This window comes from Neofelis nebulosa, chromosome 8 (assembly GCF_028018385.1).
Source record: "Neofelis nebulosa isolate mNeoNeb1 chromosome 8, mNeoNeb1.pri, whole genome shotgun sequence".
Taxonomy (NCBI): domain Eukaryota; kingdom Metazoa; phylum Chordata; class Mammalia; order Carnivora; family Felidae; genus Neofelis; species Neofelis nebulosa.
The window spans coordinates 101,108,977-101,136,287 of NC_080789.1; the positions used below are offsets into that span (position 1 = coordinate 101,108,977).

The window sequence follows — 27,311 nt, forward strand, 5'->3', positions numbered from 1 at the left end:
GGATTGATAAAAGCAAAGTCCGCAAAGTGGTGACCTCTCAGAAGGGAAGGAGAGAGATGCCATGGGAAGGGATATACCAGGCTCTTCAACTGTGTATAAGATGTTTGTTTCTTAATCTGGGAGGAAGTTCTCTTATTCTCAACTGTTCTGAATATTTCATATATTTTTTGAATAATTCATCTTTTAAACAACGTTTCCTAAAAAAGGGGGAAGGGAAGTGAAATTTAACAGACTTAAGTTTAAATTCTGTCTCTGCCACCTACTGTTAAAGGAACTTAGCAAGTTCCTTAATTTCTCCAAGCCTCTGTGCCTGTAAGACAACATCATAATAATAAACATCCTGTTTCACAGCCAAATTAAGTGAAATAATATGGATATAAGTGCTTTAGAAAGCGCAAAGTGCTATAGAAGTATAAGCTATAATTGTACTAGAATGTTCCACAAATTCCAGTTATAAGAAACTCTTAGTGTTCTTTTGTTACATAAGAACCTTGCTCCTTTCCTTCAGAGCATTTACTTTTGCTTGCAATTACACATGCATTAACACTAACTTTGGGCTCATCATTGTATTCCCCAGAGCCCAGGACAGTCCCAGGCACATGCTAAATGCTCAACACACCTTTGTTAGCGTAATCTGAACGGTGGTTACCTGTAGGAAGTAAGAATGGGAAACAAAGTGGGAAGAAAGAACTTTTCTGTTTTCTGTTTCTAAACTGTTTGAACCTTTACCATGAACCTATATGAGTCCAATAGCGACAAATTAGTCCGTTTTAAATGAAAATAATACGGACCAAATCGGCATGTTTTAATTTCATCGCCTCTCGGGGGAAGGTGAGGTTTCAGTCCGGGAAATTACGTGAAAACGGATGCATGAACTAAAAGGAGCAAACTGTTGTGGGGCGCTGGGCTCTCCCGACACCCTTGCGAAGGGAAGGCGGCGTGCCCAACGGTTTGAGAACCGCCCAGAGGTACCGTTAGGAGGCGCTCGCGAAACTGCTCCAGGAATTCCCGCCCTCCCCGTTACATGCCCCAGTAACCCCGGCGCGCCGGCGACCGAGAGTAACCTCGCGGTCGGGTGACGGACCCCCCCGCCCCGACTCTCGCCTGCTCCCAGCTCAGCCAATGGGAAGGCAGCGCACGAGCCGGCCGGACACTCGCCCTCACCGACTCCTCCCCCAAGCAGTTAGAACCGAGTTGTACAATCACCTCGCCGCCGGCTTTAGACTTTTCCAATCGCAACTCAAGTTCCCGATCCCAAGCCCCGCCCCTCGGCCTGCCCCGCGTTCATTCTCGGCGGGAGTCACCTTTGCTTTACAAACGTTCAGACCCGCCCTCTGCTTACCTTGCTGCGTTAGGCCCCGCCCCCTGCCCGGACGGACCAATAGCCAGGGGAGCCTGAAGCCACTGGGCGGGCCTGCAGCCAATGCGCACGCCGTGGGCGGGCTCCGGGCCGGAATTGGGGGTGAAGCTACAGCCTTGTGCCCACATTCGGGGCGCGCGGAGCTGGGGGGTCCCTGGGGGACGCCCGGAGCTAAGATGGCGTCTGTAGCTGAGGGGGACGTGGGGACGGTGGCGGAGCTGGCGAGGGTGCTGCGGTGGGGTTTCGAGGAGCTGAGCCTTAACAAGTTGGCGACGTCCCTGGGCGCGTCGGAACAGGCGCTGCGGCTCATCATCTCCATCTTTATGGGTAAGGACCCTCCTGCCTCGCTCCGCCCCCTCGCGGAGTCCCCAGGGAATAGGGACGTGACCCCCCCCCCCCCCTCCACTTTCCGGAGCCACCCAGGAGGGCTTTGTGGGGTCCGGATGTGAATCCTCAATCACGCCAACCAGCTGTCGAGAGGAAGACAAGTCTTTTCGAGTCTGGGGGTGCCGTGCCCTCTGAACCTCTTCACCTTTCTCTTCGACCCCTGCTCTACCCTTCTGGCCCCTCATTTGAAGCCACCACCGTCTCCTCATGCCATGATCTAATCTACCCCGTGTCCCCACGACCTATCCTTATTTGTCTCTCTCTTGAGTTCTACTCTCTGTCCATGTGTACTGCTGTCTGTTATTAATATCAACTCTCACACATGCGCGCTTCTTGTGGTAGGCAAAGGCCCCCTAACTTAGGTATTAGCTTTGTGGGCCCTTAAGCCCCATATTCTATACTTCCATATTCGGAGCCTTTTTCTGCATTGCCAGCTTCCATTGTACTTCTTTTTTCTGTCTTGTTTCTAATATTTTCTTCTTATACCATATTGCTTCTCCCCCACCCTTAACCACTCACCTGCCATTTACCCTGGAATATTATTTTAATACTGGGTTTGGGAAACAGGACTGACAACCCCCTTAAAAACTATGCTACTCCAAGCGTTTATGACCTATATGGTTCAAAGGATGTGATGTGTCTGACTTTATGTCACAACAAGCTATATTATAACTGGTTTATAGGCTTTTTTTTTACTGCATCTTTCTTCCATGGTTTTTAATACATGGAAACAGCATGGCACAATGATTAAAAAAAAAAAAAAAAAAGTGTGAACTTGAAAGGCAACCAAGTCAGACCCAGCCCTGCTGCTCCTTGCAAACTGTGGGGCCCTGGGCAAGTCACTTAACCTCTCTGGGCCTCGATTTTCTTACCTATGAAATGAGAATAAGGTGTACCTAATAGGACTGTTGTAAAGCCCTGTTATAGTTCAGAGGTCAAGATCTGATGCATAAATCTTGAGTAGTTGGAAGGTTTTGTGAAGGTTATGGGACTTTAGCTGGTATAGTAGGGGTGGGGAAGAACTAAGCAAACAGCTCTGGGACAAGAGCAGATTAGAGATCAGAATCGTAAGAAGTTTGAGATAAAAGTTGAGCAGATGTGCCTTAAATGCCAGAAAGAAGTTTGTAATGTATCCAGTAGTCAGCAGAGACGTGGACATATAATATTACCTAAGGGTGTTAACTAGATCTAGATAATGTGAGAGGCATCAATTTATATTTAAACAACCTTGGCAACTAATATAATTGTTACTTGCCTTTTGCATATAAAACCAAGGTGATCTTCCTTTCTTCCAACTGAAGGTCACCTTTTCCCTCCCTTGTGGAATTGTTAAATTTTAGAGGTGAAAAGGACCTCCCGCGTCTCTTAGATCTAACCCAGAGTTGTCAACATTCCAATCTAGAGTTCTTTGCACCACACCAGCTTTGAACTTCTACTCCTTCAGCCTTGTCTCTGACCCAGTTATTTGTTGGGGTTGTAATTGGCAATTAGGAGTGTTTACATTCATTAGTTTGGAAGCTCACTGTTGATTTCTCAACTATAAATTGAGAACGTAACACAGGTAGCAACAAATTATTAGGGGGCAACCTGTTAAATGGAGCTACGGCTGGAATTAGGACTTGGAATTGGTCCCTTTTTTGCTGACATAATTGAATACTGCCTGTGTGTTCCTGGTGGGCCACTGCTCTGTACTATCCTGAGGCATACAACTGACTGGGACATTGTTTTTTCTCCATGTCCTTCTCTCCTCATTACCATGTGTTATCAAGTGATAAACACTTGGTGAATACATCTGCCAAACTCCTGAGGCCCCTTGCCAGTCTACCATTTCCCAGCTCCTCCCTTCCTATCTCACATGTGGTGTTGCCCTCAGTAACTCTGGGTTTCTCATGTTTAGATTGACTTGGGGCCTCATGTTGCTTCCTATCAGCCATAGCTCTTCCACATGGATATATAGGGTTGTGTTTTCTAGGTGTGGATTAAATATATACATGCAAACGCAAGTTGATAAGCTTGACACATGCCTGGAAGAAAGAGTGCATTCTGGTTGTAAATGTTTTCCTTACAAAGGTATTCTCATGTCTGTGTATTGTAACCTAGAAACGAGTAGCCTTTCAGTAATGGAGTTCCTGGTTCCGGAACTCCGCTGTTTGGGGGAACTGGGATACTGAAGGAAATCCTTGTTAGAGGTACCAAGAAGGCCTATAGTCCAAAATGATTTCTGACTCCCTTTCTACTACTTAAAGATTAATTTAGGTTAAAAGCACTTAAATGCAGATACCCCAAGGGAAGAGTCAGGTATATCAAGCATTCACGTTTTAAAGTGTGAATAACTTTTAATTGGATAGTCTCATTGCTCTTTCTTAACATCTTATTTTTTCCTACTTAGGTTCTGTGTACTGATCTTGGGGTGGGCCATAGATCATTAAAGCAGTAGCTTTCAAACCTTTGTGGCTCAGACCCATGGTGAGAAATATGTTTCATATCCTGACCCAGTACACATGTGCACTTATATATGTATTTGAAGCACGTTTCAGAAAACATTACTTATCCTTACATATGCGGTGTGTTTTTCTATTTTGTTTTTTAGTAGTGTTTATGACCCACTAAATTGATTTCATGACCTACTAATGGGTTACAAGTAGGTTGAAAAATCTTGAGTTAGAAGCTGTAATTTTTAATATTCAGTACTTCAGGGAAAGGATAAGCTTATGAGAATTAATGCATTGGAGTATCCTGAACAGCCAGAAGACTCCATTAAAGGGATGTGTCTATCTATGTTTGTCCTTTGTGTGATTGCAAGGAATTTGGTGGAAGATGAATTTTGCTATGGTGTTGGCAAATACTGCCAGAAAACATCTCCCCTTCAACAGCTGGGGTCTCATCACTCCTTAGATACTTAATAACATGAATTGTTCCAAATAAATTCAACAAAATATGCCTACTGTGAGTTAAACCCTATGCTTGAGCCTGCAAGGACAAGGGCATTGGTGCAGTATGAGTGATAGAGCCAGGCACTCAAAAGTATGGCTTACGGTTAGTGGGTAGGGAATGGGCTTGAGATAAGTACTCTAATAACCACAATAAAAGGCAGAAGTCTAAGTGCCATGAGACAATTACAAAGGTTATGAGATTGAAAGATTGGCCCTTTAATGAACTTTGAAAGCTGAATAAGGTTCCAACAGACTGAGATGGTAAGACACAAGGAATACAGTGAGCAAAGGTATTGAGGTAGGAATGCGTGGTGACACGGTCAAGGAACAGGAAGTAGTCCACTTGGACTAAAGCAGGATTTAAATAGAGAAGTGGTGGAAATAAGACTGGAAAGTTAGGTCGTAGAGCCTTGAAAGCCAAGGTAAGGGGGACAGGTAAGGGGAAAGCCAAGAGTAGGGAATCCCTGGAGGTATTTGAAAGGGATATAATGTGACCAGAGCTGTATTAGGAAGATAATACAGCATAGGGTGATTTCAAGTAGACACAGACAAGAAGTTGGGAAGCCAGTGAGAAAGAACAATGATCTAGATGGTTATATTGGCTTGGAGGCAAGGTGGTTGCACCTAGAGGGGAACATAGGGTTCTCATGTGAAATATTTTAGGAACACAGAATCTTTTCTTTTTCTTTTAATTTTTATTTTAGAGAGAGAGAAAGCAGGAGCAGAGGAGAGAGGCAGAGAGAGAATCTTAAGCAGGCTCCACACTCAGCGCAGAGCTCCATCCCATGACCCCGGGATCATGACTTGAGCCTAAATCGAGTCAGACACTCAGCTGACTAAGCCATCCAGGCACCCCCTGCAACACAGAATCTTTTAAAAGGTAGATTCTGAAAAAATAAATAAATAAATAAATAAATAAATAAATAAATAAATAAATAAATAAAAGGTAGATTCTGTATGCACGTTCATCTACGCAGCTGCTCATGTCAAAAATCTAAGGATCAGCCCTGCCACTTTAACTCTCTCCCCACATCCCAGTCCCCAAGTCCTATCAATACCACCTCCACATTATGTCTCAAATACATCTACTTTTCTCCATCACCACAGCTGCTGACTGTCACCAGAACTACACGAGTAGCCTCCTGACTGGTCTCTAATTCTGTCCTTATCCCTCCCAAAGCAAAGAGGTCTTGATGCTGTGCCTTTCCTGCTCAGAACTCTTCGCAGGCTTCCATACGTGGCTAGTAAGCCCCTGCCTGCTGTTTCAGCCTCATCTCAAGCAAGTTCACAACTATTTTTGTATAACTTTTTTTTTTTTTTGAGAGAGAGAGAGAGGGTGGGGGGCAGACTGAGAGGGTCCATGCTGAGCATGGAACCTGACTCAGGGCCCACAACCTAAGACCCTGACCCTGACCTGAGCTGAAACCAAGAGTCAGACACTCAACCACCTGAGCCATCCACATGCCCCTCACAACTTTTCAGCCTCAAGGCATTAAGCCCTTTCCTACCTTGGAGCCTATGTAGCTGCTAATGCAGGTGCCTAGAATTTTCTTCATTCATTCACCTAACAGACGTCTTTCATCTTTCAGGTCTCAGTTCAAATTGCCACTTTTTCTGAGAGTTCTTTCCTGACTCTCATTTTTTTTTTCCCAATATATGAAATTTATTGTCAAATTGGTTTCCATACAACACCCAGTGCTCATCCCAAAAGGTGCCCTCCTCAATGCTCATCACCCACTTTCCCCTCCCTCTCACCCCCCATCAACCCTCAGTTTGTTCTCAGTTTTTAAGAGTTTCTTTTGCTTTGGCTCTCTCCCACTCTAACCTCTTTTTTTTTTTTTTCCTTCCCCTCCCCCATGGGTTTCTGTTACGTTTCTCAGGATCCACATAAGAGTGAAATCATATGGTATCTGTCTTTCTCTGTATGGCTTATTTCACTTAGCATCACACTCTCCAGTTCCATCCACGTTGCTACAAAGGGCCATATTTCATTCTTTCTCGTTGCCACGTAGTACTCCATTGTGTATATAAACCACAATTTCTTTATCCATTCATCAGTTGATGAACATTTAGGCTCTTTCCATAATTTGGCTATTGTTGAGAGTGCTGCTATAAACATTGGGGTACAAGTGCCCCTATGCATCAGTACTCCTGTATCCCTTGGGTAAATTCCTAGCAGTGCTATTGCTGGGTCATAGGGTAGGTCTATTTTTAATTTTCTGAGGAACCTCCACACTGTTCTCCAGAGTGGCTGCACCAATTTGCATTCCCACCAACAGTGCAAGAGGGTTCCCGTTTCTCCACATCCTCTCCAGCATCTATAGTCTCCTAATTTGTTCATTTTGGCCACTCTGACTGGTGTGAGGTGATATCTGAGTGTGGTTTTGATTTGTATTTCCCACATGAGGAGCGACGTTGAGCATCTTTTCATGTGCCTGTTGGCCATCCGGATGTCTTCTTTAGAGAAGTGTCTCTTCATGTTTTCTGCCCATTTCTTCACTGGGTTATTTGTTTTTCGGGTGTGGAGTTCGATGAGCTCTTTATAGATTTTGGATACTAGCCCTTTGTCTGATATGTCATTTGCAAATATCTTTTCCCATTCTGTTGGTTGCCTTTTACCTGACTCTCATTTTATATGATGTCCCCTGCTGTGCTCTCTCACATTGACTAAAATTTCCTCCCAAGTGTATATTCCAATTTGTAATTATATATTTGCAGAGAAGAGCAGAAACCACGTAAGTTTTTTTCACAACAGTATTCCTGGAGCTTAAGTACCTGGCTTATGGAAAAGGCCCAAGAAATATTTCATACATTCACACATGAATACATGAATGAATGACTTGGCAACTGATTAAATGGAGGAAAAAGAAGTCGTTCGTAAAAAACTCAGTCCAGGGGCGCCTGGGTGGCTCAGTCGGTTAAGCGTCCGACTTCGGCTCAGGTCACGATCTCGCGGTCCGTGAGTTCGAGCCCCGCGTCAGGCTCTGTGCTGACTGCTCAGAGCCTGGAGCCCGTTTCAGATTCTGTGTCTCCCTCTCTCTCTGACCCTTCCCCGTTCATGCTCTGTCTCTCTCTGTCTCAAAAATAAATAAATGTTTAAAAAAAAAAAAAAAAAAAAAAAACTCAGTCCAGATGGGGCACCTGGGTGGCTCAGTCAGTTAAGCAATCTGACTTCTGTTCAGGTCATGATCTCACAGTTCGTGGGGTTGGAGCCCCGCGTCAGGCTCTCTACTGTCAGGGTGGAGCCTGCTTCAGATCCTTTGTCTCCTGTCTCTGCTCCTGCTCTGCACACACTCTCTCTCTCAAAAACAAACATTTAAAGAAAAACAACAACAACAACAACGCAGTCTAGGCACCTGGCTGGCTTAGTTGGTAGAGCATGTGACTCTTGATCTCAGGGTTGTAAGTTTGAGCCCCAGACTGCATGTAGAGATTACTTAAGAAAATAAAATTTGGGGGCGCCTAGGTGGTTCAGTCGGTTAGGCATCTGATTTTGGCTCAGGTCATGATCTCACAGTTCGTGAGTTTGAGCCACATTGGGCTCTGTGCTGACAGCTCAGAGCCTGGAGCCTGCTTCGGACTCTGTGTCTCCCTCTCTCTCTGCCCTTACCCCACTCATGGCCTCCCTTCCTCTCTCTCTCTCTCTCTCTCTCTCTCTCTCTCTCTGTCTAAAAAATAAACATTAAAACAAATTGTGTTTAATGATAAGTAAAAAATATAAATAAATAATAAATAAAATCTTAAAAAAAAAAAAAAACAGTCTTTCTGCCTGGGTGGCTGGAAAGATAACAGTATCTCACAAATGCAGAGAAGTCGAAAGGAGTGTCAGATACTGTTCAGTGCCAGCAGTGGTCTAGTTTTGGATTTGCTTTAGGCTCCAAGGGCAACTCCAGGTGTCTTAAGGGTTGTGAAACCCAATCTTAAGTTCAGGAGAGAAGTGGGACTAAATATAGTTTTAGGAGTCAATATTGGTATCATAATTGAATCAGGGAGGGAATGAAATGCCGTGGAAAACCTTATACAAGAGAGAAGAGAACCCAATTGTTGTTGACTGAGTATGTTAACCTTGCCACCCCGTGTCAATAATAACAATTGCTGGCATTTATTAAGGATTTGGTACGTACCAGACATTGTCTGAAGTGCTGAACAATACCCCACCTACACCTGCCAATTACTCATGAGATAATTGTAGTGCTGTTACCATTGCCCTTGTGGAAACTGAGGCCTTCAAAGGTTAAGTAACTTGCCTAAGCTCATACCTGTTTCTACCCAACTCTAAAGTCCCTGTCTTTACCACCCTGGGATTGCAAACTGTGGGGGTGGAAAAGATCAATGCTGTGGGTATCCTTTTAGTTTATGTGCTTAAACCAATATGTAATCAGCATATGAAATACCTCGCAGGGTCTAAAGCTGGAGCTGGCCAAATGGAGCAGATGGCCACCTGCTTAAGTATGAGTATTCTCTAGTCTTGGTCATGACTATGGCTTGGCTATTAGACTGATCAGAAATTGCACTTAAAGAGTAAGGATTCCTTCCTCAGAGGTTCAGGTTAGCATCACTAAGGTTAACAACCTTTAAAATCAAAGTAGGTCCTACAATTAAGTTCCCTTTGTTTTTGGGGGGTTTTTTTGGTTTTTGTTTTTTGTTTTTAATTCAGTTCCCTTTGGATCAAAGTCAGGTCTGGTCGTTCAGAACTAAATCTATTATTCAGTGCAAAAAGCCTTCTTCAGGTAGCACTGAAATTACAATGTGAAGAGACCAAGGCCAAGCCAGATGGAAATTAAACAGCATTAACTACACAGATGGGACTTTTGACTATAATACAAAGCAGGGTCCAGAAATTCTACTACTGAAAAATAAGAGGGTTGTCTTAGGTGACTTTCAAGCCTTCTTCCAATTCTAGAAGTGTAGATATATTCTACATTTTTAGACTTTATCTTTATTCTGATTCATAGCCACAGATTTTATCATAATCTAACTCTTCCTGTTTGGAGATTTCTTTTAAATATATTTTTCCAATTCCTTTTTATCTGCACTCCAATATCTTACATTGCACAAAACTTTTCTTGAGTGCCAGTAGTACTTTTTTTTTTTAAGTTTATTTATTTTGAGAGAGAGAGAGAGAGAGAATGCATATGCATGTATGTGCTAGCTGGGGAGGGGCAGAGAGAGAGGGAGAGGCAGAATCCCAAGTAGGTTCTGCACTGTTAGTGTGGAGCCCCATGCAGGGCTCAAACACAAGAAACATGAAATCATGACCTGAGCCGAGACCATTTGATCCGCGCTGATGGAACAGAGCCTGCTTGGGATACTGTCTCTCTCTCTCTCTCTCTCTCTCTCTCTCTTTCACTCTCTCCCTCTATCCCTTCCCTGCTAGTGAACACGTACTCTCTCTCTCTCCCTCTCTGTCAAAATAAATAATCTTTAAAAAAATATTTGCGGGCACCTGGGTGTCTCATTTGGTTAAGCATCTGACTTTCACTCAGGTCATGATCTCACAGTTCGCAGGTTCAAGCCCTGTGTCAGGCTCTTCGCCGACAGCTCACAGCCTGGAGCCTGCTTCAGATTCTGTGTTTCCCTCTTTCTCTGCCCTTCCCCCACTTGTGCGCTTGATCTCTCTCTCTCTCTCTCTTTCTCAAAAATAAATAAACATTAAAAAAAAGAAACACAAAACTCAAGAAAAAGAATGACTCCATAAAAAAATATTTGCAAATCTTTTTTTTTTTTTTTTTTTAAAGAATCATGGGGTGCCTGGGTGGCTAGGTCAGTTAAGTGTTCAACTTGGGCTCATGTCATGATCTCACAGTCCATGAGTTCGAGCCCCGTGTCTGGCTCTATGCTGACAGCTCAGAGCCCTGAGCCTGCTTTGGATTCTGTCTCTCCCTCTCTCTCTGCCCCTCCCCTCTCACACTCTGTCTCTCACTCTCAAAAATAAACAAACATTAAACAAAAAATTAAAGAATCATTTATTTGCAGAGGCATGTGTAAATTTGGGCCCATGAGATTATATGCACAAGCTAATTTAACAAAAATAATTATATACCCACTGACAATATTAAATCCGTCTGGGGAGCCATCAGAACTCACCAGATGTGTTCAGTGCAGCAGCCTTTTAAAAATGGGATTGGTTTTCAAAAAAGAAATGGCATTTCAGCTGAACCTTAAAGGTTATGGAAGATTCTAGTAAGGGAGAGATGAGAGAGGAAGCTTTCCAGCTGCAAAGAATAATGAACATATATGTGGAGACCAGGAAAAGTGAGAAAAACCTGAGGAACAGTAAGTGGGCTGGTTTGTTTGGAACAATAGAGAATCCGTAAAGGAATAGTGGAGAAGAACCTGATAGACCTCTCAGGTGGGTAAGGGGTAAAATGGTGGAGTAAGGTAGTAGGAGGTGTATTATCTTTAAACACCTGCAGGCCTAAGTACAAATTCTGCATTAAATATGTACCAGCTGTGTTACAATAGACTAATTACTAAATTTCAACCACCCATTTCCTCATGTTCCCGAAGGCCGATATTACCAAAGAATTGAGGTTAAGGATCAAGCAGTTTATCTGATATTTAAATTGGATTTAATTCCTAACAAGCAACAATATTTCAAAACAGAATGTGAAATTTACATGAATTTTTAAAATAGCGTAGTCATCAAAGAAATGTTTTATTTCTAGAGAACTGCTTAGGCATACCCTTTGTGTGGACGCATTCATTCTTCTCTGCTCTGGAAAAGTTTGGGAAGCTCATTAGGGTGTGAGGACTGAATGAGATAAAATGTATAAACATTGGGGGCACCTGGGTGGCTCAGTCGGTTTAAGTGTCCAACTCTTGATTTCGGCTCAGGTTATGACCTCACGGTTCCTGAGATCCAGCCCCACCTTGGGCTCTGCACTGATAGCACGGAGCCTGCTTGGGATTGTCTCTCCCTCTCTCTCTGCCCCTCCCCTGCTCATGCGTGCACTCTCTCAAAATAAACTTAAAAATATATGTATGTAAGCATCTGACCAAGCCTAACCCAAGGTAGTTTTAAATAATTGCTCTCTTCCTTCCCTCAACAAATATTCATCTTCTTCCTTTCCAAGTAGACTCTATGGTCTTGGGACCAGAGTCATGAGCACCTCGTAGCATCTCCTGGCTTGCATCCTAGGAACTTATTAGAAATGCAAATTCTTTTTTTCTTTTTTTTTTTTAATGTTTATTTATTTTTGAGAGAGAGAAGGAGACAGAGCACAAATGGGGGAGGGGCAGAAAGAGAGGGAGACACAGAATCCGAAGCAGGCTCCAGGCTCCAAGCTGTCAGCACAGAGCTCAACGAGGGGCTTGAACTCACAAACTGTGAGATCCTGACCTGAGCCGAAGTCAGACACTCAACCAACTGGGCCACCCAGGCACCCCTAGAAATGCACATTCTTAGGTCTGCCCCAGACCTACTAAAGACAGGGCCTGATGATCTGTGTTTTAACATGTCTTCTAGGTTATAGTAACTACCCTGAGGTTTGAGGATCACTGGTTTATTTCTTCTGGTAGCTGTTTTGTAATACTTAGTGTCCCCATAGTATCTTCAGCTTTTTGAAATGGTGTCGTATCCCGTGATCTTTGTAATAAACAAATTTCTCAGATTCTTATTGCTTAGTTTTCCCTATTTGCTAGTATCACTTGTTATTCCTCAAATACTATTATTATTACCAAATTACGCTGTTAATGTTATTATAACAATGATACTGTTAGATCATCATCATCTTCATTGTCTAACTAACATCATTATCTCCACCATCTGTTTCACACTTTTGATGAGAAGGTTAAATGTAGAGGAGGGTTTTTTTTGCGTAAGGTTGTTAGACAAATAGTTCCATCTTTCCTCTTCTGTCTTGCATCAGCCACCTCCAGCGGTATAGCATTCTCCTAATCGATTGCCTCACATTTCTTAACACAGTTGATAAACTGACTTGTAGCTCTAACAAGAACGAGGTGCCCCAGTCGCGGCTGCCAGGGAAAGCCGTCCTTCCCAAGCACAGAGTTTTTTAAGGTAGAGGTGTGTGTTTGTGTTGACATTTTTTCAGCAATTGGCTGAAGTCCAGGGCCAAGAGATTTAGGGCCCACCTAGAGTTCTCTTGGTGAAGCAGTAATAGCTCCCTAGAGGCCTTCAAAGCCTATCTGTGATTTGTGCAGCCCAAAAGATGTTGCATGCAGCTTTATTTCTACCCCGTTTTCAAAATGAGAAGAGTAGGGGGTGTGTAAGACACTAAAAATAAGGATAAGTAATTTCTGGATAAGAATTGCCTTTGGGCTTAAAATGGACTGGTTTTTAAATCCAAGTTCCTCTCTACTCAAGCACTGGCTTTGAAGATAAAGTGAGATTCATTAAATTCTGGACACCTTGCACCAAGTATTCTAAGAACCATATGTACCAAAATTGTTAGTAATAGAGGCTTCTGATAGAAATGCCACTGCATTCTAGCTGTAGGGACATTTGTCAGAAAGTGGGTAGAAGATCAGGCCAAAAATGAGCAGACCCAGGTTTTGTTTTTGACTCACATGAAGTCACCAAGTAGACTATTTAAATGCCCCACTCCAAGTATGGGCTGTGTTTAAATTAAAAATAAAAAGCTCTTGTCAATTAAAGATGCTTTTCAGTACCAAGTATTCATGTTGCTATGGCATTTTCATAAGAAAGGCATACATGGTCATTCTGCTGCATAAAATATAAGTGGTGAGGTAGTAATTTTGTAGGCAGTTTACTAAAAAAAAAAAAAAAAAAGAGGATTCACGCATATATATTGTATACAGATCTGAGGCAGATATGGGATCCCAGGAAGTTAACGTTCTGATCACTGTATATTTGTAAATGCTGTGATGAGAAGTGGCTTCCATGTAGGCATGGTAAATGCCTTATAGTTCCTGAGGTTTCCGATTTCTGCTGTGATAGCAACTCTAAACTCAGATGCACTTGGACACCACTCTGGATCACTGTCCATAAATACAAAACTTCTGTTTGTAAGCCAGCAAGCAGAGGCCAGCTGGAACGGTGCCCTGTTAAGTTTCTTATGACATATACCTCTGACGAAAGGGAGAAAGATTGATTATAGTTAGCGTACAAATAAAGTGGGGCTCTGACTAAAAATATCAAACCATTAGTGCTACTAGAAATCCTCATTCTTTAGCCAAAGGATAATTTGACTGCACTCTTTAATTCTTCATTGAGTCTTCTGAAAGAGTAGTCAACAAAAGCAAAACTAGGAACTGGGTGCCATACAATTATATTATTTACACTAAGAACCCAACATAATTATGGGGACCCAGATCATCATATCACCAGAAGCTCCACATTTCTTCAAGTCTTACCCTCTTGGTTTATATTCTAAAGTATTTTTTGATTCTAAAATATATAATTTTTAGTTTTTAAAAATCTTCCCAAATATTCAAGTAATATTGAATATAGAATTGAATATTGAATATAGAAAGAAATCGGTCATTTCCAACTTTTGTACATCCAAGGATACTGCCAAGAAAATGAAAAGATAACCCACAGATTATGAAAATATTTGTAAATCATACATATGGTAAGGGTCTAGTGTCCAGAATATATCAAGAATTCTTGTAACTCAATAAGAAAAAGACAAATAACTCAATTAAAAAATGGGCAAAGGATATGAATAGACATTTGCCTAAGGAAGACATACAGTTGCCCAATAAGTACATAGAAAAATGCTCAACTCATTAGTCATTAGGGAAATGCAAATTAAATGACATTACATACCACTTCACACCCTCTAGTATGACTGTAATCCAAAAACAAAACAAAACAGGAATAAGAAAGTGTCGGTGAGGATGTGGAGAAATTGGAACCCTCGTGCATCGCTGAAGGGAATGTAAAACAGTGCAGCCACTATGGAAAACAGTTCAGCAGTTTCTCAAAGTTAAAGTTACAGTATGACCTAGCGATTCCACCCCTCGTTTCTATACTCGAGAGAATCGAAAGCACACGTTCACACAAAAACTTGTACAACATTTGCGTCCTATGTTCATAGCACTATTATGGTGGCCCAAAAGTGGAAACAACCTATTTGTCCACCAACTGATGAATGAATAAACAAAATGTTATATTCCTACAGTGGAATACTATTCAGCCATAAAAAAGGGAAGTGCTGCCACCTGCTACAATGTGGATGAACCTTGAAAACATTATGCTAATGTTTTCATTATGTTAATATTGTGCCAAGAAGTGGCCACATTTTGTATGATTCCATTGGAATAAAATGTTCAGAATAGGGGTGCCTGGGTGGCTCAGTCGGTTAACCGGCTGACTCTTAATTTCCGCTCAGATCACGATCTAGCCGTTTGTGGGTTCTAGCCCTGCATCAGGCTCTGAGCTGACCGTGCAAAGCCTGCTTGGGATTCTTTCCCTCATATCTCTCTCTCTCTCTCCCTCTCTCTCTCTCTCTCTCTCTCAAAATAAATAAATACACTTAAAAAAATTGTTTTAATAAAATGCCCAGAATAAGTCGGGCACCTAGGTGGCTTAGTTCAGCGTCCGACTCTTGATTTCGGCTCAGGTCATAACATGGTTATTGAGTTTGGGCCCCGCATTGGGTTCTGCTCTGACAGAGTGGAGCCTGCTTGGGATTCTGTCTCCGTCTCTGTCTGCCTCTCTGTCTCCCTCCCTCTCTCTCAAAATAAATAAACTTTTTTTTTTTTAATGTCCAGAATAAGCAAATTCATAAAGACAGAAAGTAGTTTGGTGGTTGCCAGGAGATGAGATGGGGAGGTGGGGGGTGAATTGGGACTGAGTGCTCAGAGAGGTGGGGTTTCTTGTCAGGGTAATGGAAATGTTCCAGCATTAGACCCTGGGGATGCTTGGACAACAATGAGAATATACCAAAATTCAGTGAATTCTACACTTAAAAAAAGACTAAAGAGGGACTGTGTATGATCACAGGTAGAGCAGAACCCAGCAATTAACACCTATTCAGATTCATGAGGACAATTACAGGGCGTATGTTATCTTTCCTTCTGTTAGAATCTTAGATGTAAGAAAGGGTTTATTGTTTCATTTGCTGAAATACCTGCAGAGAAAAAAGTCTCACCTACCTTGTTTGTATTTACAAAGATCAGATTTGACGACTCTAAATTCTAGAGAGAAATTATCATGAGCAGTAGGTGGGAGGGGTGGAGAAAGAACAGCTAATTAGCCACTTGGGCCTTGTGACGGGGCATCCCTCAGGCAACCTTAGGCAAGATCAAGTCACCATGGGAGCGAAGGGCCCGTTTCTCCACTGAAAACCAGTGCCATAAATTCAAAGGGCGCGGGTGGGGGTGAGGAGGGACTCACGTTACTACACACCAGTTAGACGTTTTTGAGAGAGAACCATAACGCACAAAATCCAGAAAGCGTTAAAAATGGGGTGGGGGGGAACACTTCAGGTCTGTATAAGGGAAGGAAGTGGAGGAAGCAATAACAGAAAGGGCAGGAAAGGAAAATAAGAGGCAAGAGAAGGGGGGACCGGTCAGAGAGCAGGGAAGGGGGCTGCGCCGTGGGGGTCTGGCCAGCCCGCTGCTTCTCACCGTGCCTGTGATGGGCCTGTTTTCGCAGGTGATAAAATGATTTCTACAGTCCTTTCCTCTCCTGGACCTACACAGATGCCTCTGCCATCTGAAATGCATAGCCATAGTATAATGAAATACAGGATACCTCACCCCACACACACACACCCTGTGGCCCCACTCCCTTCGCTTCACTTCCCTTCGCTTCCCTTGCTTCCCTTCGCTTCCCTTCGCTTCGCTCCGCTCCGCTTCCCTTTCCTTCCCTCCCCTCCCCACCACTCTCCTCCCCACCATTCCCCTCTCCTCCCCTCTCTAACCCTGGCTGCATCCCCTTGCCTCCTGTAGTCTCTTGATGTACCCAGCATTTCAGCCACTGTACGTAAAACTGTTAATGAACAAGGAAGAGGGCTTGTAGGCAACGTGTTGCTCCCTTGCTCTGCTCCCTTACTCTGCACGCTGGCTAGGGGTGACGATGTATCTTGAAGTCCACACCGACAGTCTTTGTGCCCCTTCTCCTCTTCAAAATTTGCTTCCCACGTACCACCCTTGCATCCCATGTCCCAGCTGTCTCTCCCTGCCTACCAGTCACAATCCTGTCACAGCCTTCTCAGCCTCACCCCTCCTCAGACCTGTGCCGCCACTGACGGCCGGGATCCTACAGCCACCAACACTGCTGCCAAGCGTCCCCCACCACAACCCCCCACCAGAACTTATTTGGGGAATATGCTTGTCATTTGGAAGATCTTGGATGAAGCCCTGTACCCATGGGATTCTGGGAGTAGAAGAATTTTCTGGCATATGCCTAATTTTGTTGTGGTTGATTTTTTTTTTTTTTTTATAATCCAAGATTTGGGGGACCTGAAGCTTATATAATCTTGGGAACCTTTTTTAAGAAAAAGGCTACAAAAATAGCTAACAAGTTTCACAAAAACATATGACCATGTGAACATGCTGTTAGCTGCCACCCCCACCCCCCACCACTGCCCAGAGCCTTAAATGGGGCCTATGCCAAGGACAAGCCTTGAAACTAAAGCTTTATTCACTTCATGGCCAATGGTCTTCTTCTGGAGTACCGAGTACAATTTACAGACCTTTATTTTTGCAACTTGCTATAGGCTTAATTTAGTTAAATCATAGTGAGGTGGGCAGAGGCCAAACCAGTTGAAAGAATACTCCAAGTTTAAGGTTAGGTATAGATTATGCTTATATAAAATATTTGCCCGTATGTAAATTTTTTTAATTTTTTTAATGTTTATTTTTGAGAGAGACAAACAGAGCGTGAGCAGGGGAAGGGCAGAGAGAGAGGGAGACACAGAATCTGAAGCAGGCTCCAGGATCTGAGCTGTCAGCACAGAGCCTGACACAGAGCTCAAACCCATGAACCGTGAGATCTTGACCTGAGCCAAAGTCCAACGCTCAACCGACTGAGCCACCCAGGTGCACTGACATGTAGAATTTTTAAGTGGTCCCAAAGAAATCCATGTATGATGCTTCTATGGATATTTTCTCTTTTAATCTATACAACAACCTGCAGATATGGCTGCCAATTTCCCTATTTCACAGATGAAGAAATTGAGATGCAAATAATCTAAGTAATTTACCCAAACTGCAGAGCTGATTTTCTGAACTAGATTACTCTTGATTCCTGAGTCCAGGGATATTCTAGCTGATCAGATAATTGGCTACAAGTTGCCACCATGTCGTTTATTAATTTACAGAAAATTAAAATGTGATACACTGTCTTTGCTAAGAAAAGCATTTTGGTGTCTTGACGTGCCTCAAAGTCAGTCTCAACAGCTGTTGTCCCTGTTCCACTAAAATGGAGAAAGGCCAGTCAACAGCCTCTTTTAGCTTTAACATTCTTTCAGTCTGTACATTTTTGTAGAATAAGTCCGAGGGGAGAAAAAAATTTATCTACAGTAACAAAGTAACTATGTGACCATTTGAACAAACCATTGTAGTATAGAAAAATACTGTAACCGGACATTCAAACATCTGGATAATGATCTTGACATCCCTTCTGCCATCTAATCAGACTTAAAATACTGTGGAGGGCTTGCCTTGATGGACAGCTAACTCCTGGACTAAGAAGCTAGTGAGAATCTGTTCGTGTCCAACTCCTTGTGGCATAACAAAAAATGGTGACATCAAAGTCAGTCCTCTGTTGGGTCTTAACTTTTCAGCCTTTGTAGCAGATTTTACCAGTTTAGCCAACGTGTGGGTCTATCAGCCACCAGCACTAAGCTTAACATGGCCTTGCTCATTACTAAGAGCACTTGGTTTAAATGGAGCAGTCCCACTCTTGGTGGGACTTTGGGGCAGCTCGGGTTTAGGTTGTTGGGTTGGGTTAAGTGACTAAAAAACTAATATGTATATATTTTTTTTTGAGAGAGAGAGAGAGAGAGAGAGAGAGAGTGTGCACATGCAGGGGAAGAGCAGAGAGCAACGGACAGAGAATTCCCAGCAGGCTCCGTACCACCAGCGCAAAGCCGAGTATTTCTTAACCTTCATAGCAAACCCTTTTTCTTTCCCACAAGTAACAGCCATCCACTAGTTTACCTTTGAAATGTCCCCTCTATTCATTGATCCCCAGGACATTTTGATCACTTGTCCCCGTTTTCTTGAATCTTGTATCACATTTGTCAGAATGTTCGAGATACTCAGCTGGAGGACGCTTTGAGAAGGGAACCGCTATATTCTTACTGAGCTGTGTGAAGGAAGGTAGGGACGGGGAGTCCCCAAGAATTGGATTAACAAAGAGAGCACAGGAGAGCACCTAGACTTGGCATTAAAATGTAGATGTTAATTGTTTATAGATAGGAGATTAAGCGAACATAAACATGAGTGTGCATGTGTCTGCAGACAGATGCTTGAATATAGATTATTGTTGAGCAAAGAATAATACAGCTGTAGCTTTAAAAGCACACAGCTAGGTATTTATTAGTGAGTCGCTAGCAGGTCACTGCCAAGTGCCAAGGCATGTGGCAAGAATATCCGAATGGAAGTCAAGTGATGTGGATTCTAATTTGAGCTGTGCTCTGTTAACCTTGGGCATGCTTGTGATCCCATTTGGGCCTTAGTGTCTTATCTAATGAAGGCCTTGGAGTCAGTGATTTCTAAGATTTCTTCAGGTTCTAAGAATCTGAATATATTATGAATAACCATTCAGCACATAACTCAGCCCAAGCTCTACAGGATTGTCAGAGTGTGGAAGATGTGTTGGCACCTTGCCCTTACTATCCGCAGGCCTAATCTGGTGAAGAGAAACAAAGGACCAGTTCTGAACAGATTCCAAAGGTGAGAGCTTCGTCCTCACCTAAACGTCCATAATCTACAGGTGCTCTTCCAGCTGACACAGTGATCAGTAACCGAGCATACGTGCCTAACCCGTTGCCAATTGCTTGAATAGGCAGTGTCGGGCAAAGCTTTCCTGTCCTTTCCATTTGTTTGTCTTCCTTTTCTCTGTATAGTGGTTGGGCACAGGAACTTCCACTTTGATGGAAAAAAGAAGTGAATGGCAGATCTTCAAAGTAGAAATAGTGACGATAAAATTATCACGTGAAAGTATTTGTTAAAATAAACAACAGGGGCGCCTGGGTGGCTCAGTTGGTTGAGCGTCCGACTTCGGCTCGGGTCATGATCTCACGGTTCGTGAGTTCGAGCCCCACGTCGGGCTCTGTGCTGACAGCTCGGAGCCTGGAGCCTGCTTCGGATTCTGCATCTTCCTCTCTCTTTCCCTGCCCACACTCTGTCTCTCTCTCTGAAAATAAACATTACAAATTTAAATAAATAAATAAATAAATAAACAACAAATAAGCCACGTTCAAAAGCAGTCCTATTTTATATTCTAGTCTGTAATCCTTGGAAAAATTTAACTGAAATTTGGTTAAAAGGACAGATAGCTGTTTGATAGATCCTTCCAACATGGCCCTGCTGTATTGCCCAAAGCAAGATAGACATTATCTGTGGTAACCTTCCATAGACTAGAAAAATTATAACATCCAGGCAAGATAAGAATGAAACTGGGGCTTTTTCCAGCCATCTCTAACTAGAAATTCCAAAAAGCCTCCATAATCTTGTCAGTAAACAGTTCCTAAGAGCACTGCTGAAAGCCAAGAAACGGGTAGACAAGAAATAGATGAATTAGACCATGATTGTAGGCAATTGACTACAAAAGGAGTAAGTGGGATTGAACAGTAGCTAGAAGCAGCAGTGAAGGGACAGGGGTAGTGGGAAGGGCTAGAAGGGAAGTTTGAAGTTAGAGGAGATCATGTGCTAGGGGCTTAAGTCACGGACTTAGAGGTGAGACCCATTGGTTAATATCCAGCTGCATGGATTACTCAGCAATCAGCACAGTATAGCTAACTGTTTTTATTTGTTTGCTTATTCAGAAAGTGAAGACAATAATATTATTTCTTCCTTCATTTAATTAGGAGGATTAAGTGGCATAATGTGTGTAAAGTGCTTAACTCAGCTCATGCCATGTAGTAAGTACTCGGTAAGCGTTTCGTTGGTATTCACTGGCATTAATGATAATAATAATCGTTATCATTGAGGAAGAAAGAATAAGGAAGCTAGCAAGAAAGACCATAAAGTTCTCTGGTGAGACTGAGATGGCTAGAATTCCAAGGACTGGGCCCAAAGGGAAGGAGGAGATGTTTAAAGAGGAGGAAGGCACATCTTTTCTCTGAATCTGGAGAAAAGGATAAAAGCATGGATTTCAAGCAGATCTTCTTAAGTTTTCTCACGGTCAGTTCCCTGAAGACGATGGTGGAAGACTAAATAAGTGTGTGCTCTCGGGCCCGGGGGTCTTAGCGTAAAGCAGCTGTTAAAAGACAGAAATGTCAGGGCGCCTGGGCTCAGTTGGTTGAGCGTCTGACTCTTGATCTCAGCTCAGGTCTTGATCTCAGGGTTTTGAGTTCAAGCCCCACGCTGGGCTCCTCGCTGCACAGGAAGTCTACTTAACAAAATAGAAATGTCATTTGAGTCTCATGTTGTATTTGTAAAATACAAGGCAACGGTGCATTCTGTTTTGTATGATTTGTTTTTATATAATGAAGCTACTTAGCAGTTAAATTACTTGGAATTCTTTCTGCAAAACTTCTCGTATTATTCGTCTTCATGTTGGGGTACGTGTACCCAAGGGGTACACAAGGACTTTCCAGGGGATACATGGGCATGGATTAGGGAATTAATTTCCAGGTTTTCAGCTTCCATATGTACTCTTGTCTAAAACTAATAAGCTTAAGACTGTCTGCTTTGAAGATTCTCCTTTCCCAGCTCCCTTAAAGTCACCTGTTAGCAGCCTTAGACAAGTGAAAAAAAGGTATGGTGGGTTGCCCCAGGATGCCACAAAAGTAAAGCAAAGAGGAGCAGTCCCTTTTTTTTTTTTTTTTTTTGTAATTATTTTTTAAAGTATAATTAGCATGGGGGCGCCTGGGTGGCTCAGTCGGTTAAGCGTCCGACTTCGGCTCAGGTCACGATCTCGCGGTCCGCGAGTTCGAGCCCCGCGTGTTCGAGCCCCGCGTCGGGCTCTGGGCTGATGGCTGAGAGCCTGGAGCCTGCTTCCGATTCTGTGTTTCCCTCTCTCTCTGCCCCTCCCCTGTTCATGCTGTGTCTCTCTCTGTCTCAATAAACGTTAAAAAAAAATAAAATTAAAAAAATAAAATAAAGTATAATTAGCATATAGTTGAGCAGCTCTTATTTTATCCAGGTGACAAACTCATGACAACCTTATCTATCTGGCTTTTTAAAATTTTTTTTAATGTTTATTTATTTTTGAGAGAGAGAGAGAGAGAGAGAGACCGATCGTGAGCGGGGGAGGGGTAGAGAGAGAGGGAGACACAAAATCTAAAGCAGGCTCCAGTCTCCAAGCTGTCAGCACAGAGCCCCACGTGGGGCTAGAACCCACAAACCGTGAGATCATGACCTGACCCGAAGTCCAGTGCTTAACCAACTGAGCCACCCAGGCACTCCTATTTATTTTTGAGAGAGAGAGAGAGAGAGAGAGAGAGCCAGGGAGGGGTAGAGAGAGAGAGAGAGAGAGAGAGAGCCAGGGAGGGGTAGAGAGAGAGAGAGAGAGAGGCAAAGAATCCCAAGCAGGCTCCGCACTGTCAGCCCAGAGCCCAGCTCAGCCTCCAGCGCACAAACTATAAGATCATGACCTGAGCCGAAATCAGGAGTCAGACGCTTAACCAACTGAGTCACCCAGGCACCCCTTTTATCTATCCATCTTAAAGCCAGAATTCAGAAATAAGATGGTCGTTATGAGAGAGAAGTATTAGCATGTTTACTAGAACTTAAAAATGAGCCTAGGCCTCTTTTAACGGAAAGGAAGTCTGATCAAGCTGATTAGCCTGCCATCGGCAGACATTTCCACACGCACTTAAAGCACAGCTTCGATATACATTTAAAAAACACATCACTTGCTATTGTTTAAGCTTATAACTAATAGATGACAACTTAAAAATGTGACAGGGGATTATAGAGTTTTTCATAAGTCTTTTTGGGGCTTATTCCAGCAAAAATCTTGAAGACCATCACAGTGGCTTACTCATCTTTAATTTCTCCTTTTCTGTCATCCCCCCCACATCCAGACAGTCCTATTGCTTTTCTCCTGTTATGCCCATTTCAGACTGCCCATTTTCCAAACCTTCCTGGCCATTTTGTTATGCTGTTTTGCCCCCCTTGTAGTGAACCCCTCTTGAAGTGACTCTGAAGGGCTCTTTCCTACCTCTGCGTCTTTACTACATTACTCTCCTCCCAGGAGCGCCCTTTCCTTATCTTCTCTATCCATCCTGACTTCTCTGGTCACTGCTGATCTCTGTCCTTTCTGACTCCTACAGCATTGGCTACTCCATGCAGTTAGTACTTCAAGAACATCAGTGTTTGATACTTCTCTCTTATCTGCAAAGCTCCCTAGGGGTTAAAAAACACCTCTTTGGTTTCTACCAACATTCCCCTTTTTGCCTAATGCAACGCTGACCACGCATAGTGGATGGTTAATAAATACTTCATTGACTGCCTAGAGAATATTCTCTCATCCTTTCATTTTGTCATCCATTCAACAAATATTTTTGAGACCTTTTTTGTACCGGGATTTGTACTAGGCACTGGGGAGAAAACAGACAAAAATCCCTACTTTCAAAGGCTGATAAATAAACAAAATATATACTATGTAAATAAATAATTAATTGATTAATAAGTGCTGAGGGGGAAATAGAAAAGTAAAGCAGAGAAGAACAAGAAGTGTGTGTTGGTGGTGAGTGCTGGTGGGGAGGAGGAGGGAGTGTGTGCAATTTTAGATGGGAAGGTCAGGGAAGGCCTCACTGATAAGGTGACATTTTGGTAAAGACCTGAGGGACTGGAGTTTATCTGTACACAGAGCATTTCAGGCTAGGAACCTACTAATGGTGAGGGCTCTGGGGCTGGACCTGCCCAACTGCCTGGACGGGAGAGCCTTGTGGCTGGGGAAGAAGCATGGCAGAGGCAGAGATGGGCCAGAGAAAGCTGGGGAGAGTGAACAGGTCTTGTTGGCTTTGCTGAGTGAGATTGGAGGCCTTCTGAGGGTTTGAGCTGAGGAATGAGCTGATCTGATAGAATAGAATCCCTGTGAGTGGGGCACTTGAATCGCTCAGTTGGTTAAGCTACCGGCTCTTGGTTTGGACTCAGTTGTGGGTTCGAGCCCCATGTCAGGCTCTGCACTGCCAGTGCGGAGCCTGCTTGGAATTCTCTCTCTCTCTCTCTCTCTCTCTCTCTCTGCCCCTCTCCCCCCTCAATATCTCTGTCTCTCTCTTTTTTTCTCTCTCTCTATCAAAATAAACTGGAAAAAAAAAAAAAAAAAGAATATCCATGGGTGCTGTGTTAGGCTAGACTGAACGAAGGCAAGAGCAGAAGCCAGGAAGTTAGGCGGCAACTATATAATAATACAGGCCAGAGACGGTGTTGGCTTGGACCAGGGGAAGAGGTGGTCAGATTCTGGGCTTATTTTCAAGGTAGAACAGACAGGATTTGTTGACTGGCTGGGTTGAGGGCGGAACGTGGCTGGGGAGGTCAAGAATGATGGCAGGGTTGCAGGGTTCCAGTCCTAAGGGAGGGAGGGGTGAGTTGCTGTTTGCTGAAGTGGGGCAGGCTAGGGGAGGAGCAGGTTTAGGGAGGAGGGTAGGTCAGCAGTGCCATTTCGGAACCTGTTAAATTTGAGGTGTCTGTTAGGCGTGCCCCTACTCAAAGTGTTGAGTAGTCGATAGCAGTGTGGGGTCCAAGGGAGCAGTCTGTTCTGGAGATGAAAATTGGGGAGAACTCAGCAAATGGGTGGTATTCACAGCCAGGTGACGAGATGAGATCACTGGGCACTTCACTGTTCAAGCAGAGGTGGCCCAATTCCATTTACTGAGCATCTGATGTGTACCAGGCTTAATATACAAACCCTAAGCTAGATACTCATTTTACTGATGAGACAGGTTAACAGAAACTGAGGACAAAAAGGTTAACAATCAATAAGCCTGAGGCAGCTAGTAAGTAACAACTGAGGTCTGTCTTAACTCCAAAGTGCGCCTTAATTCTAGTAGTACATTGTATTTTGGGAAAAGTGCTGTTGGCAAGCCGAAGTCAGTACCCTTATAAAATAAATACGCTATGAGTCTTCTTTTGAAATGCAGATGGGAAGGAAACCCCTTAGTCATTTGGTTGTCACATGGAATGAAGATTAGATTCAGAAGCTCTGATATCCATTTGCCCCAGAATTTTCTCAGATAACGCCTGCTTTTCCTCCCTCTAACTTTTTTTTTTTTTTTAACAAGAGAAATATGAGCTAAGAAGAGGATTAAGGGTCTGAGGCTACAAAGGGAAAAAAGACCGTTAGCAGGAAGGTGAAAGGAGATGTTTGGCAAATAAAGACTGCCCTGTTTACCTCCCTCTAACTTTATGTGAATGTGTATTTGTATAATTTTGTGCCCACTTACAATATATTAGGCACTGTGCTGAGTACTTTGTATGTGTTGTCCTTACAACAACTCACTGAGGCAGGTGCTATTCCCCCATTTTACAGACGAGGAAACTGATGCTCAAGGTCAAACAGCTGTTAAACATCCATTACTGTTGACCAATCAAGCAAAAGACCTTAATACACAACAAAAATGTAAAGAATGGCACATTATAGTATATAATGACTTACCAAATGAGAGTCTTATTTCTAAGTACCATGGGTTTAAGGCACAAGTCCATAATATACAGGGCCATGAGTTCACTGTGGTCTGAGGTAGCCTTACAAAAGGAAAGAACTGGGTTTTCTAGAATGAGTGGTAGAGGGGTGGTTGGAGAAGGCGTTCCATGCAAAGGGACTGGCATGACCCAAGGTCTAGAGTCAAAAGACCTAAGATATGTTTGGGCAAAATCTGGCAGATCAGTTTTAGCTGAAGCAGAGAAATGGAAGTTTTAATTAGAAATGTAGTTTAGAAGAGGGACCTTGAGTCTTAGGCTTAGGGACTGGCACTCTGTTGAGTAGTCATCGGGAGTCATTTGGGAGTCATTGGTGTTTTCTGAGCAGGAATTGAAGGAAGAGTACTCTGGTATAGGGCTGCTGGGAGCATGAGTTTCAGGGTGCAGGAGCTTAAGGATGAGTGCTTAAGGGTCTGACCTGTCAGTGGAGCACAGAAGACAAGGTGGTAACAGTGCTGAGATCCTATGGAAAGGAGGGAACTAAGGACAGGGAGGGGGCAAAGCCAGACTCAAGCTTTTGAACGTGGTTGGGTGACCTGGAGAATGATGGCACCATAAATAAAAACAGAAGCCAAGAGAGGGCTCAGTAGAGGGTAAGTTGTGTTTTAGTTAATACAGAATTTCAGATGTCCGGCCAGGAAGTAGGAAATGTGGAACTGAAACTTGAGACGTTAGGATTAAAGATGTGTTTGTCTTTGGCGTGAAGATCCTATTAATGGTGAGAGTAGATGCCATTTCCAGAGAGGCAGCGTAGCGAGCATGGTAAGAGAGTCAACACTGAATCCTGGAGATCAGCCATATTTAGGAGCCAGGAAAAAGCCTTCAGTGAACGAGAAAAAGAAAGATAGGTCGGTGCGATCTATTCAGATTGTAACCGGCCACCTGTCAAAGCAAGCCAAGAAAGTGAGAGTCAACGTTTAGGAACTTTTTTTTTTTTTTTTTTTAACATTTAGGAACTTTTGTAACAGTTTGACAGCCTCACATCATCCAAGCCCATGACTCTGTATTTTACAAAAATATTGGTCCACAACAGGGGGGCGCCTGAGTGGCTCAATTGGTTAAGCATCCGACTTCAGCTCAGGTCATGATCTCGCAGTTCGTGGGTTCAGGCTCCACATTGGGCTCTGTACTGAAAGCTCGGAGCCTGGAGCCTGCTTTGGATTCTGTGTCTCCCTCTGCCCCTCCTCTGCTCACGCTCTCTTGTCTCTCTCAAAAATAAACATTAAAAAAAATTTTTTTTAACAGAAGTATTGGTCCACAAAAAATGGGAAATTTTAAAAACTGGTCTGCACCACCAACTGAGAAGTGCAGGGTTAGACAGTAAGAGGACCAAGAGACCCGCTTTTAGGTATATACTTAAGAGAACGGAAAAATATGTGTTCACACATAAACTTGCATGCAAATGTTCCATAGCAGCCTCATTCATAGTAGCCAGAAGTGGACACAACCTGAATGTCCGCCAGCTGGTGAATGAATAAACAAAATGGTGTATGCATAAACGGGATATTATTCAGCCATAAAGAAAGAATAATGCACCGTGCACGTAGCTTAACAAATGGAAAAGCTGAATCACTATATTGTACACCTGAAACTGGTAATCACATAGTATGTCAACTATACTCCAATAAAAAAATGTTAAAAAAAATTTTTTTAATGTTTGTTTTTTTGAAGGAGAGAGAGACAGAGTTGGGGGGGGGGGCGGGGGGGCAGAGAGAAAGGGAGACACAGAATCCAAAGCAGGCTCCAGGCTCTGAGCTGTCAGCACAGAGTCCGATGTGGGGCTCGAACCCACAAACCACGAGATCATGACCTGAGCTGAAGTCGGACGCTCAACCGACTGAGCCACCCAGGTGCCCCTAAAAAAATGTTTTTAAAAATGA

General features: G+C 43.2%; 1 protein-coding gene across 1 annotated transcript in view; it reads left to right on the top strand.

Annotated features, from left to right (window-relative positions):
• The first annotated feature begins 1,437 nt into the window (after positions 1–1,437).
• The window catches only part of LPCAT3 (lysophosphatidylcholine acyltransferase 3), a 40,122-nt gene continuing 14,248 nt past the window's right edge, over positions 1,438–27,311 (top strand). The window contains exon 1 of the mRNA XM_058743849.1: positions 1,438–1,687. Coding sequence (XP_058599832.1) covers positions 1,537–1,687 — 151 coding nt within the window. The 5' untranslated portion in view covers positions 1,438–1,536. The remainder of the gene's footprint in view (positions 1,688–27,311) is intronic.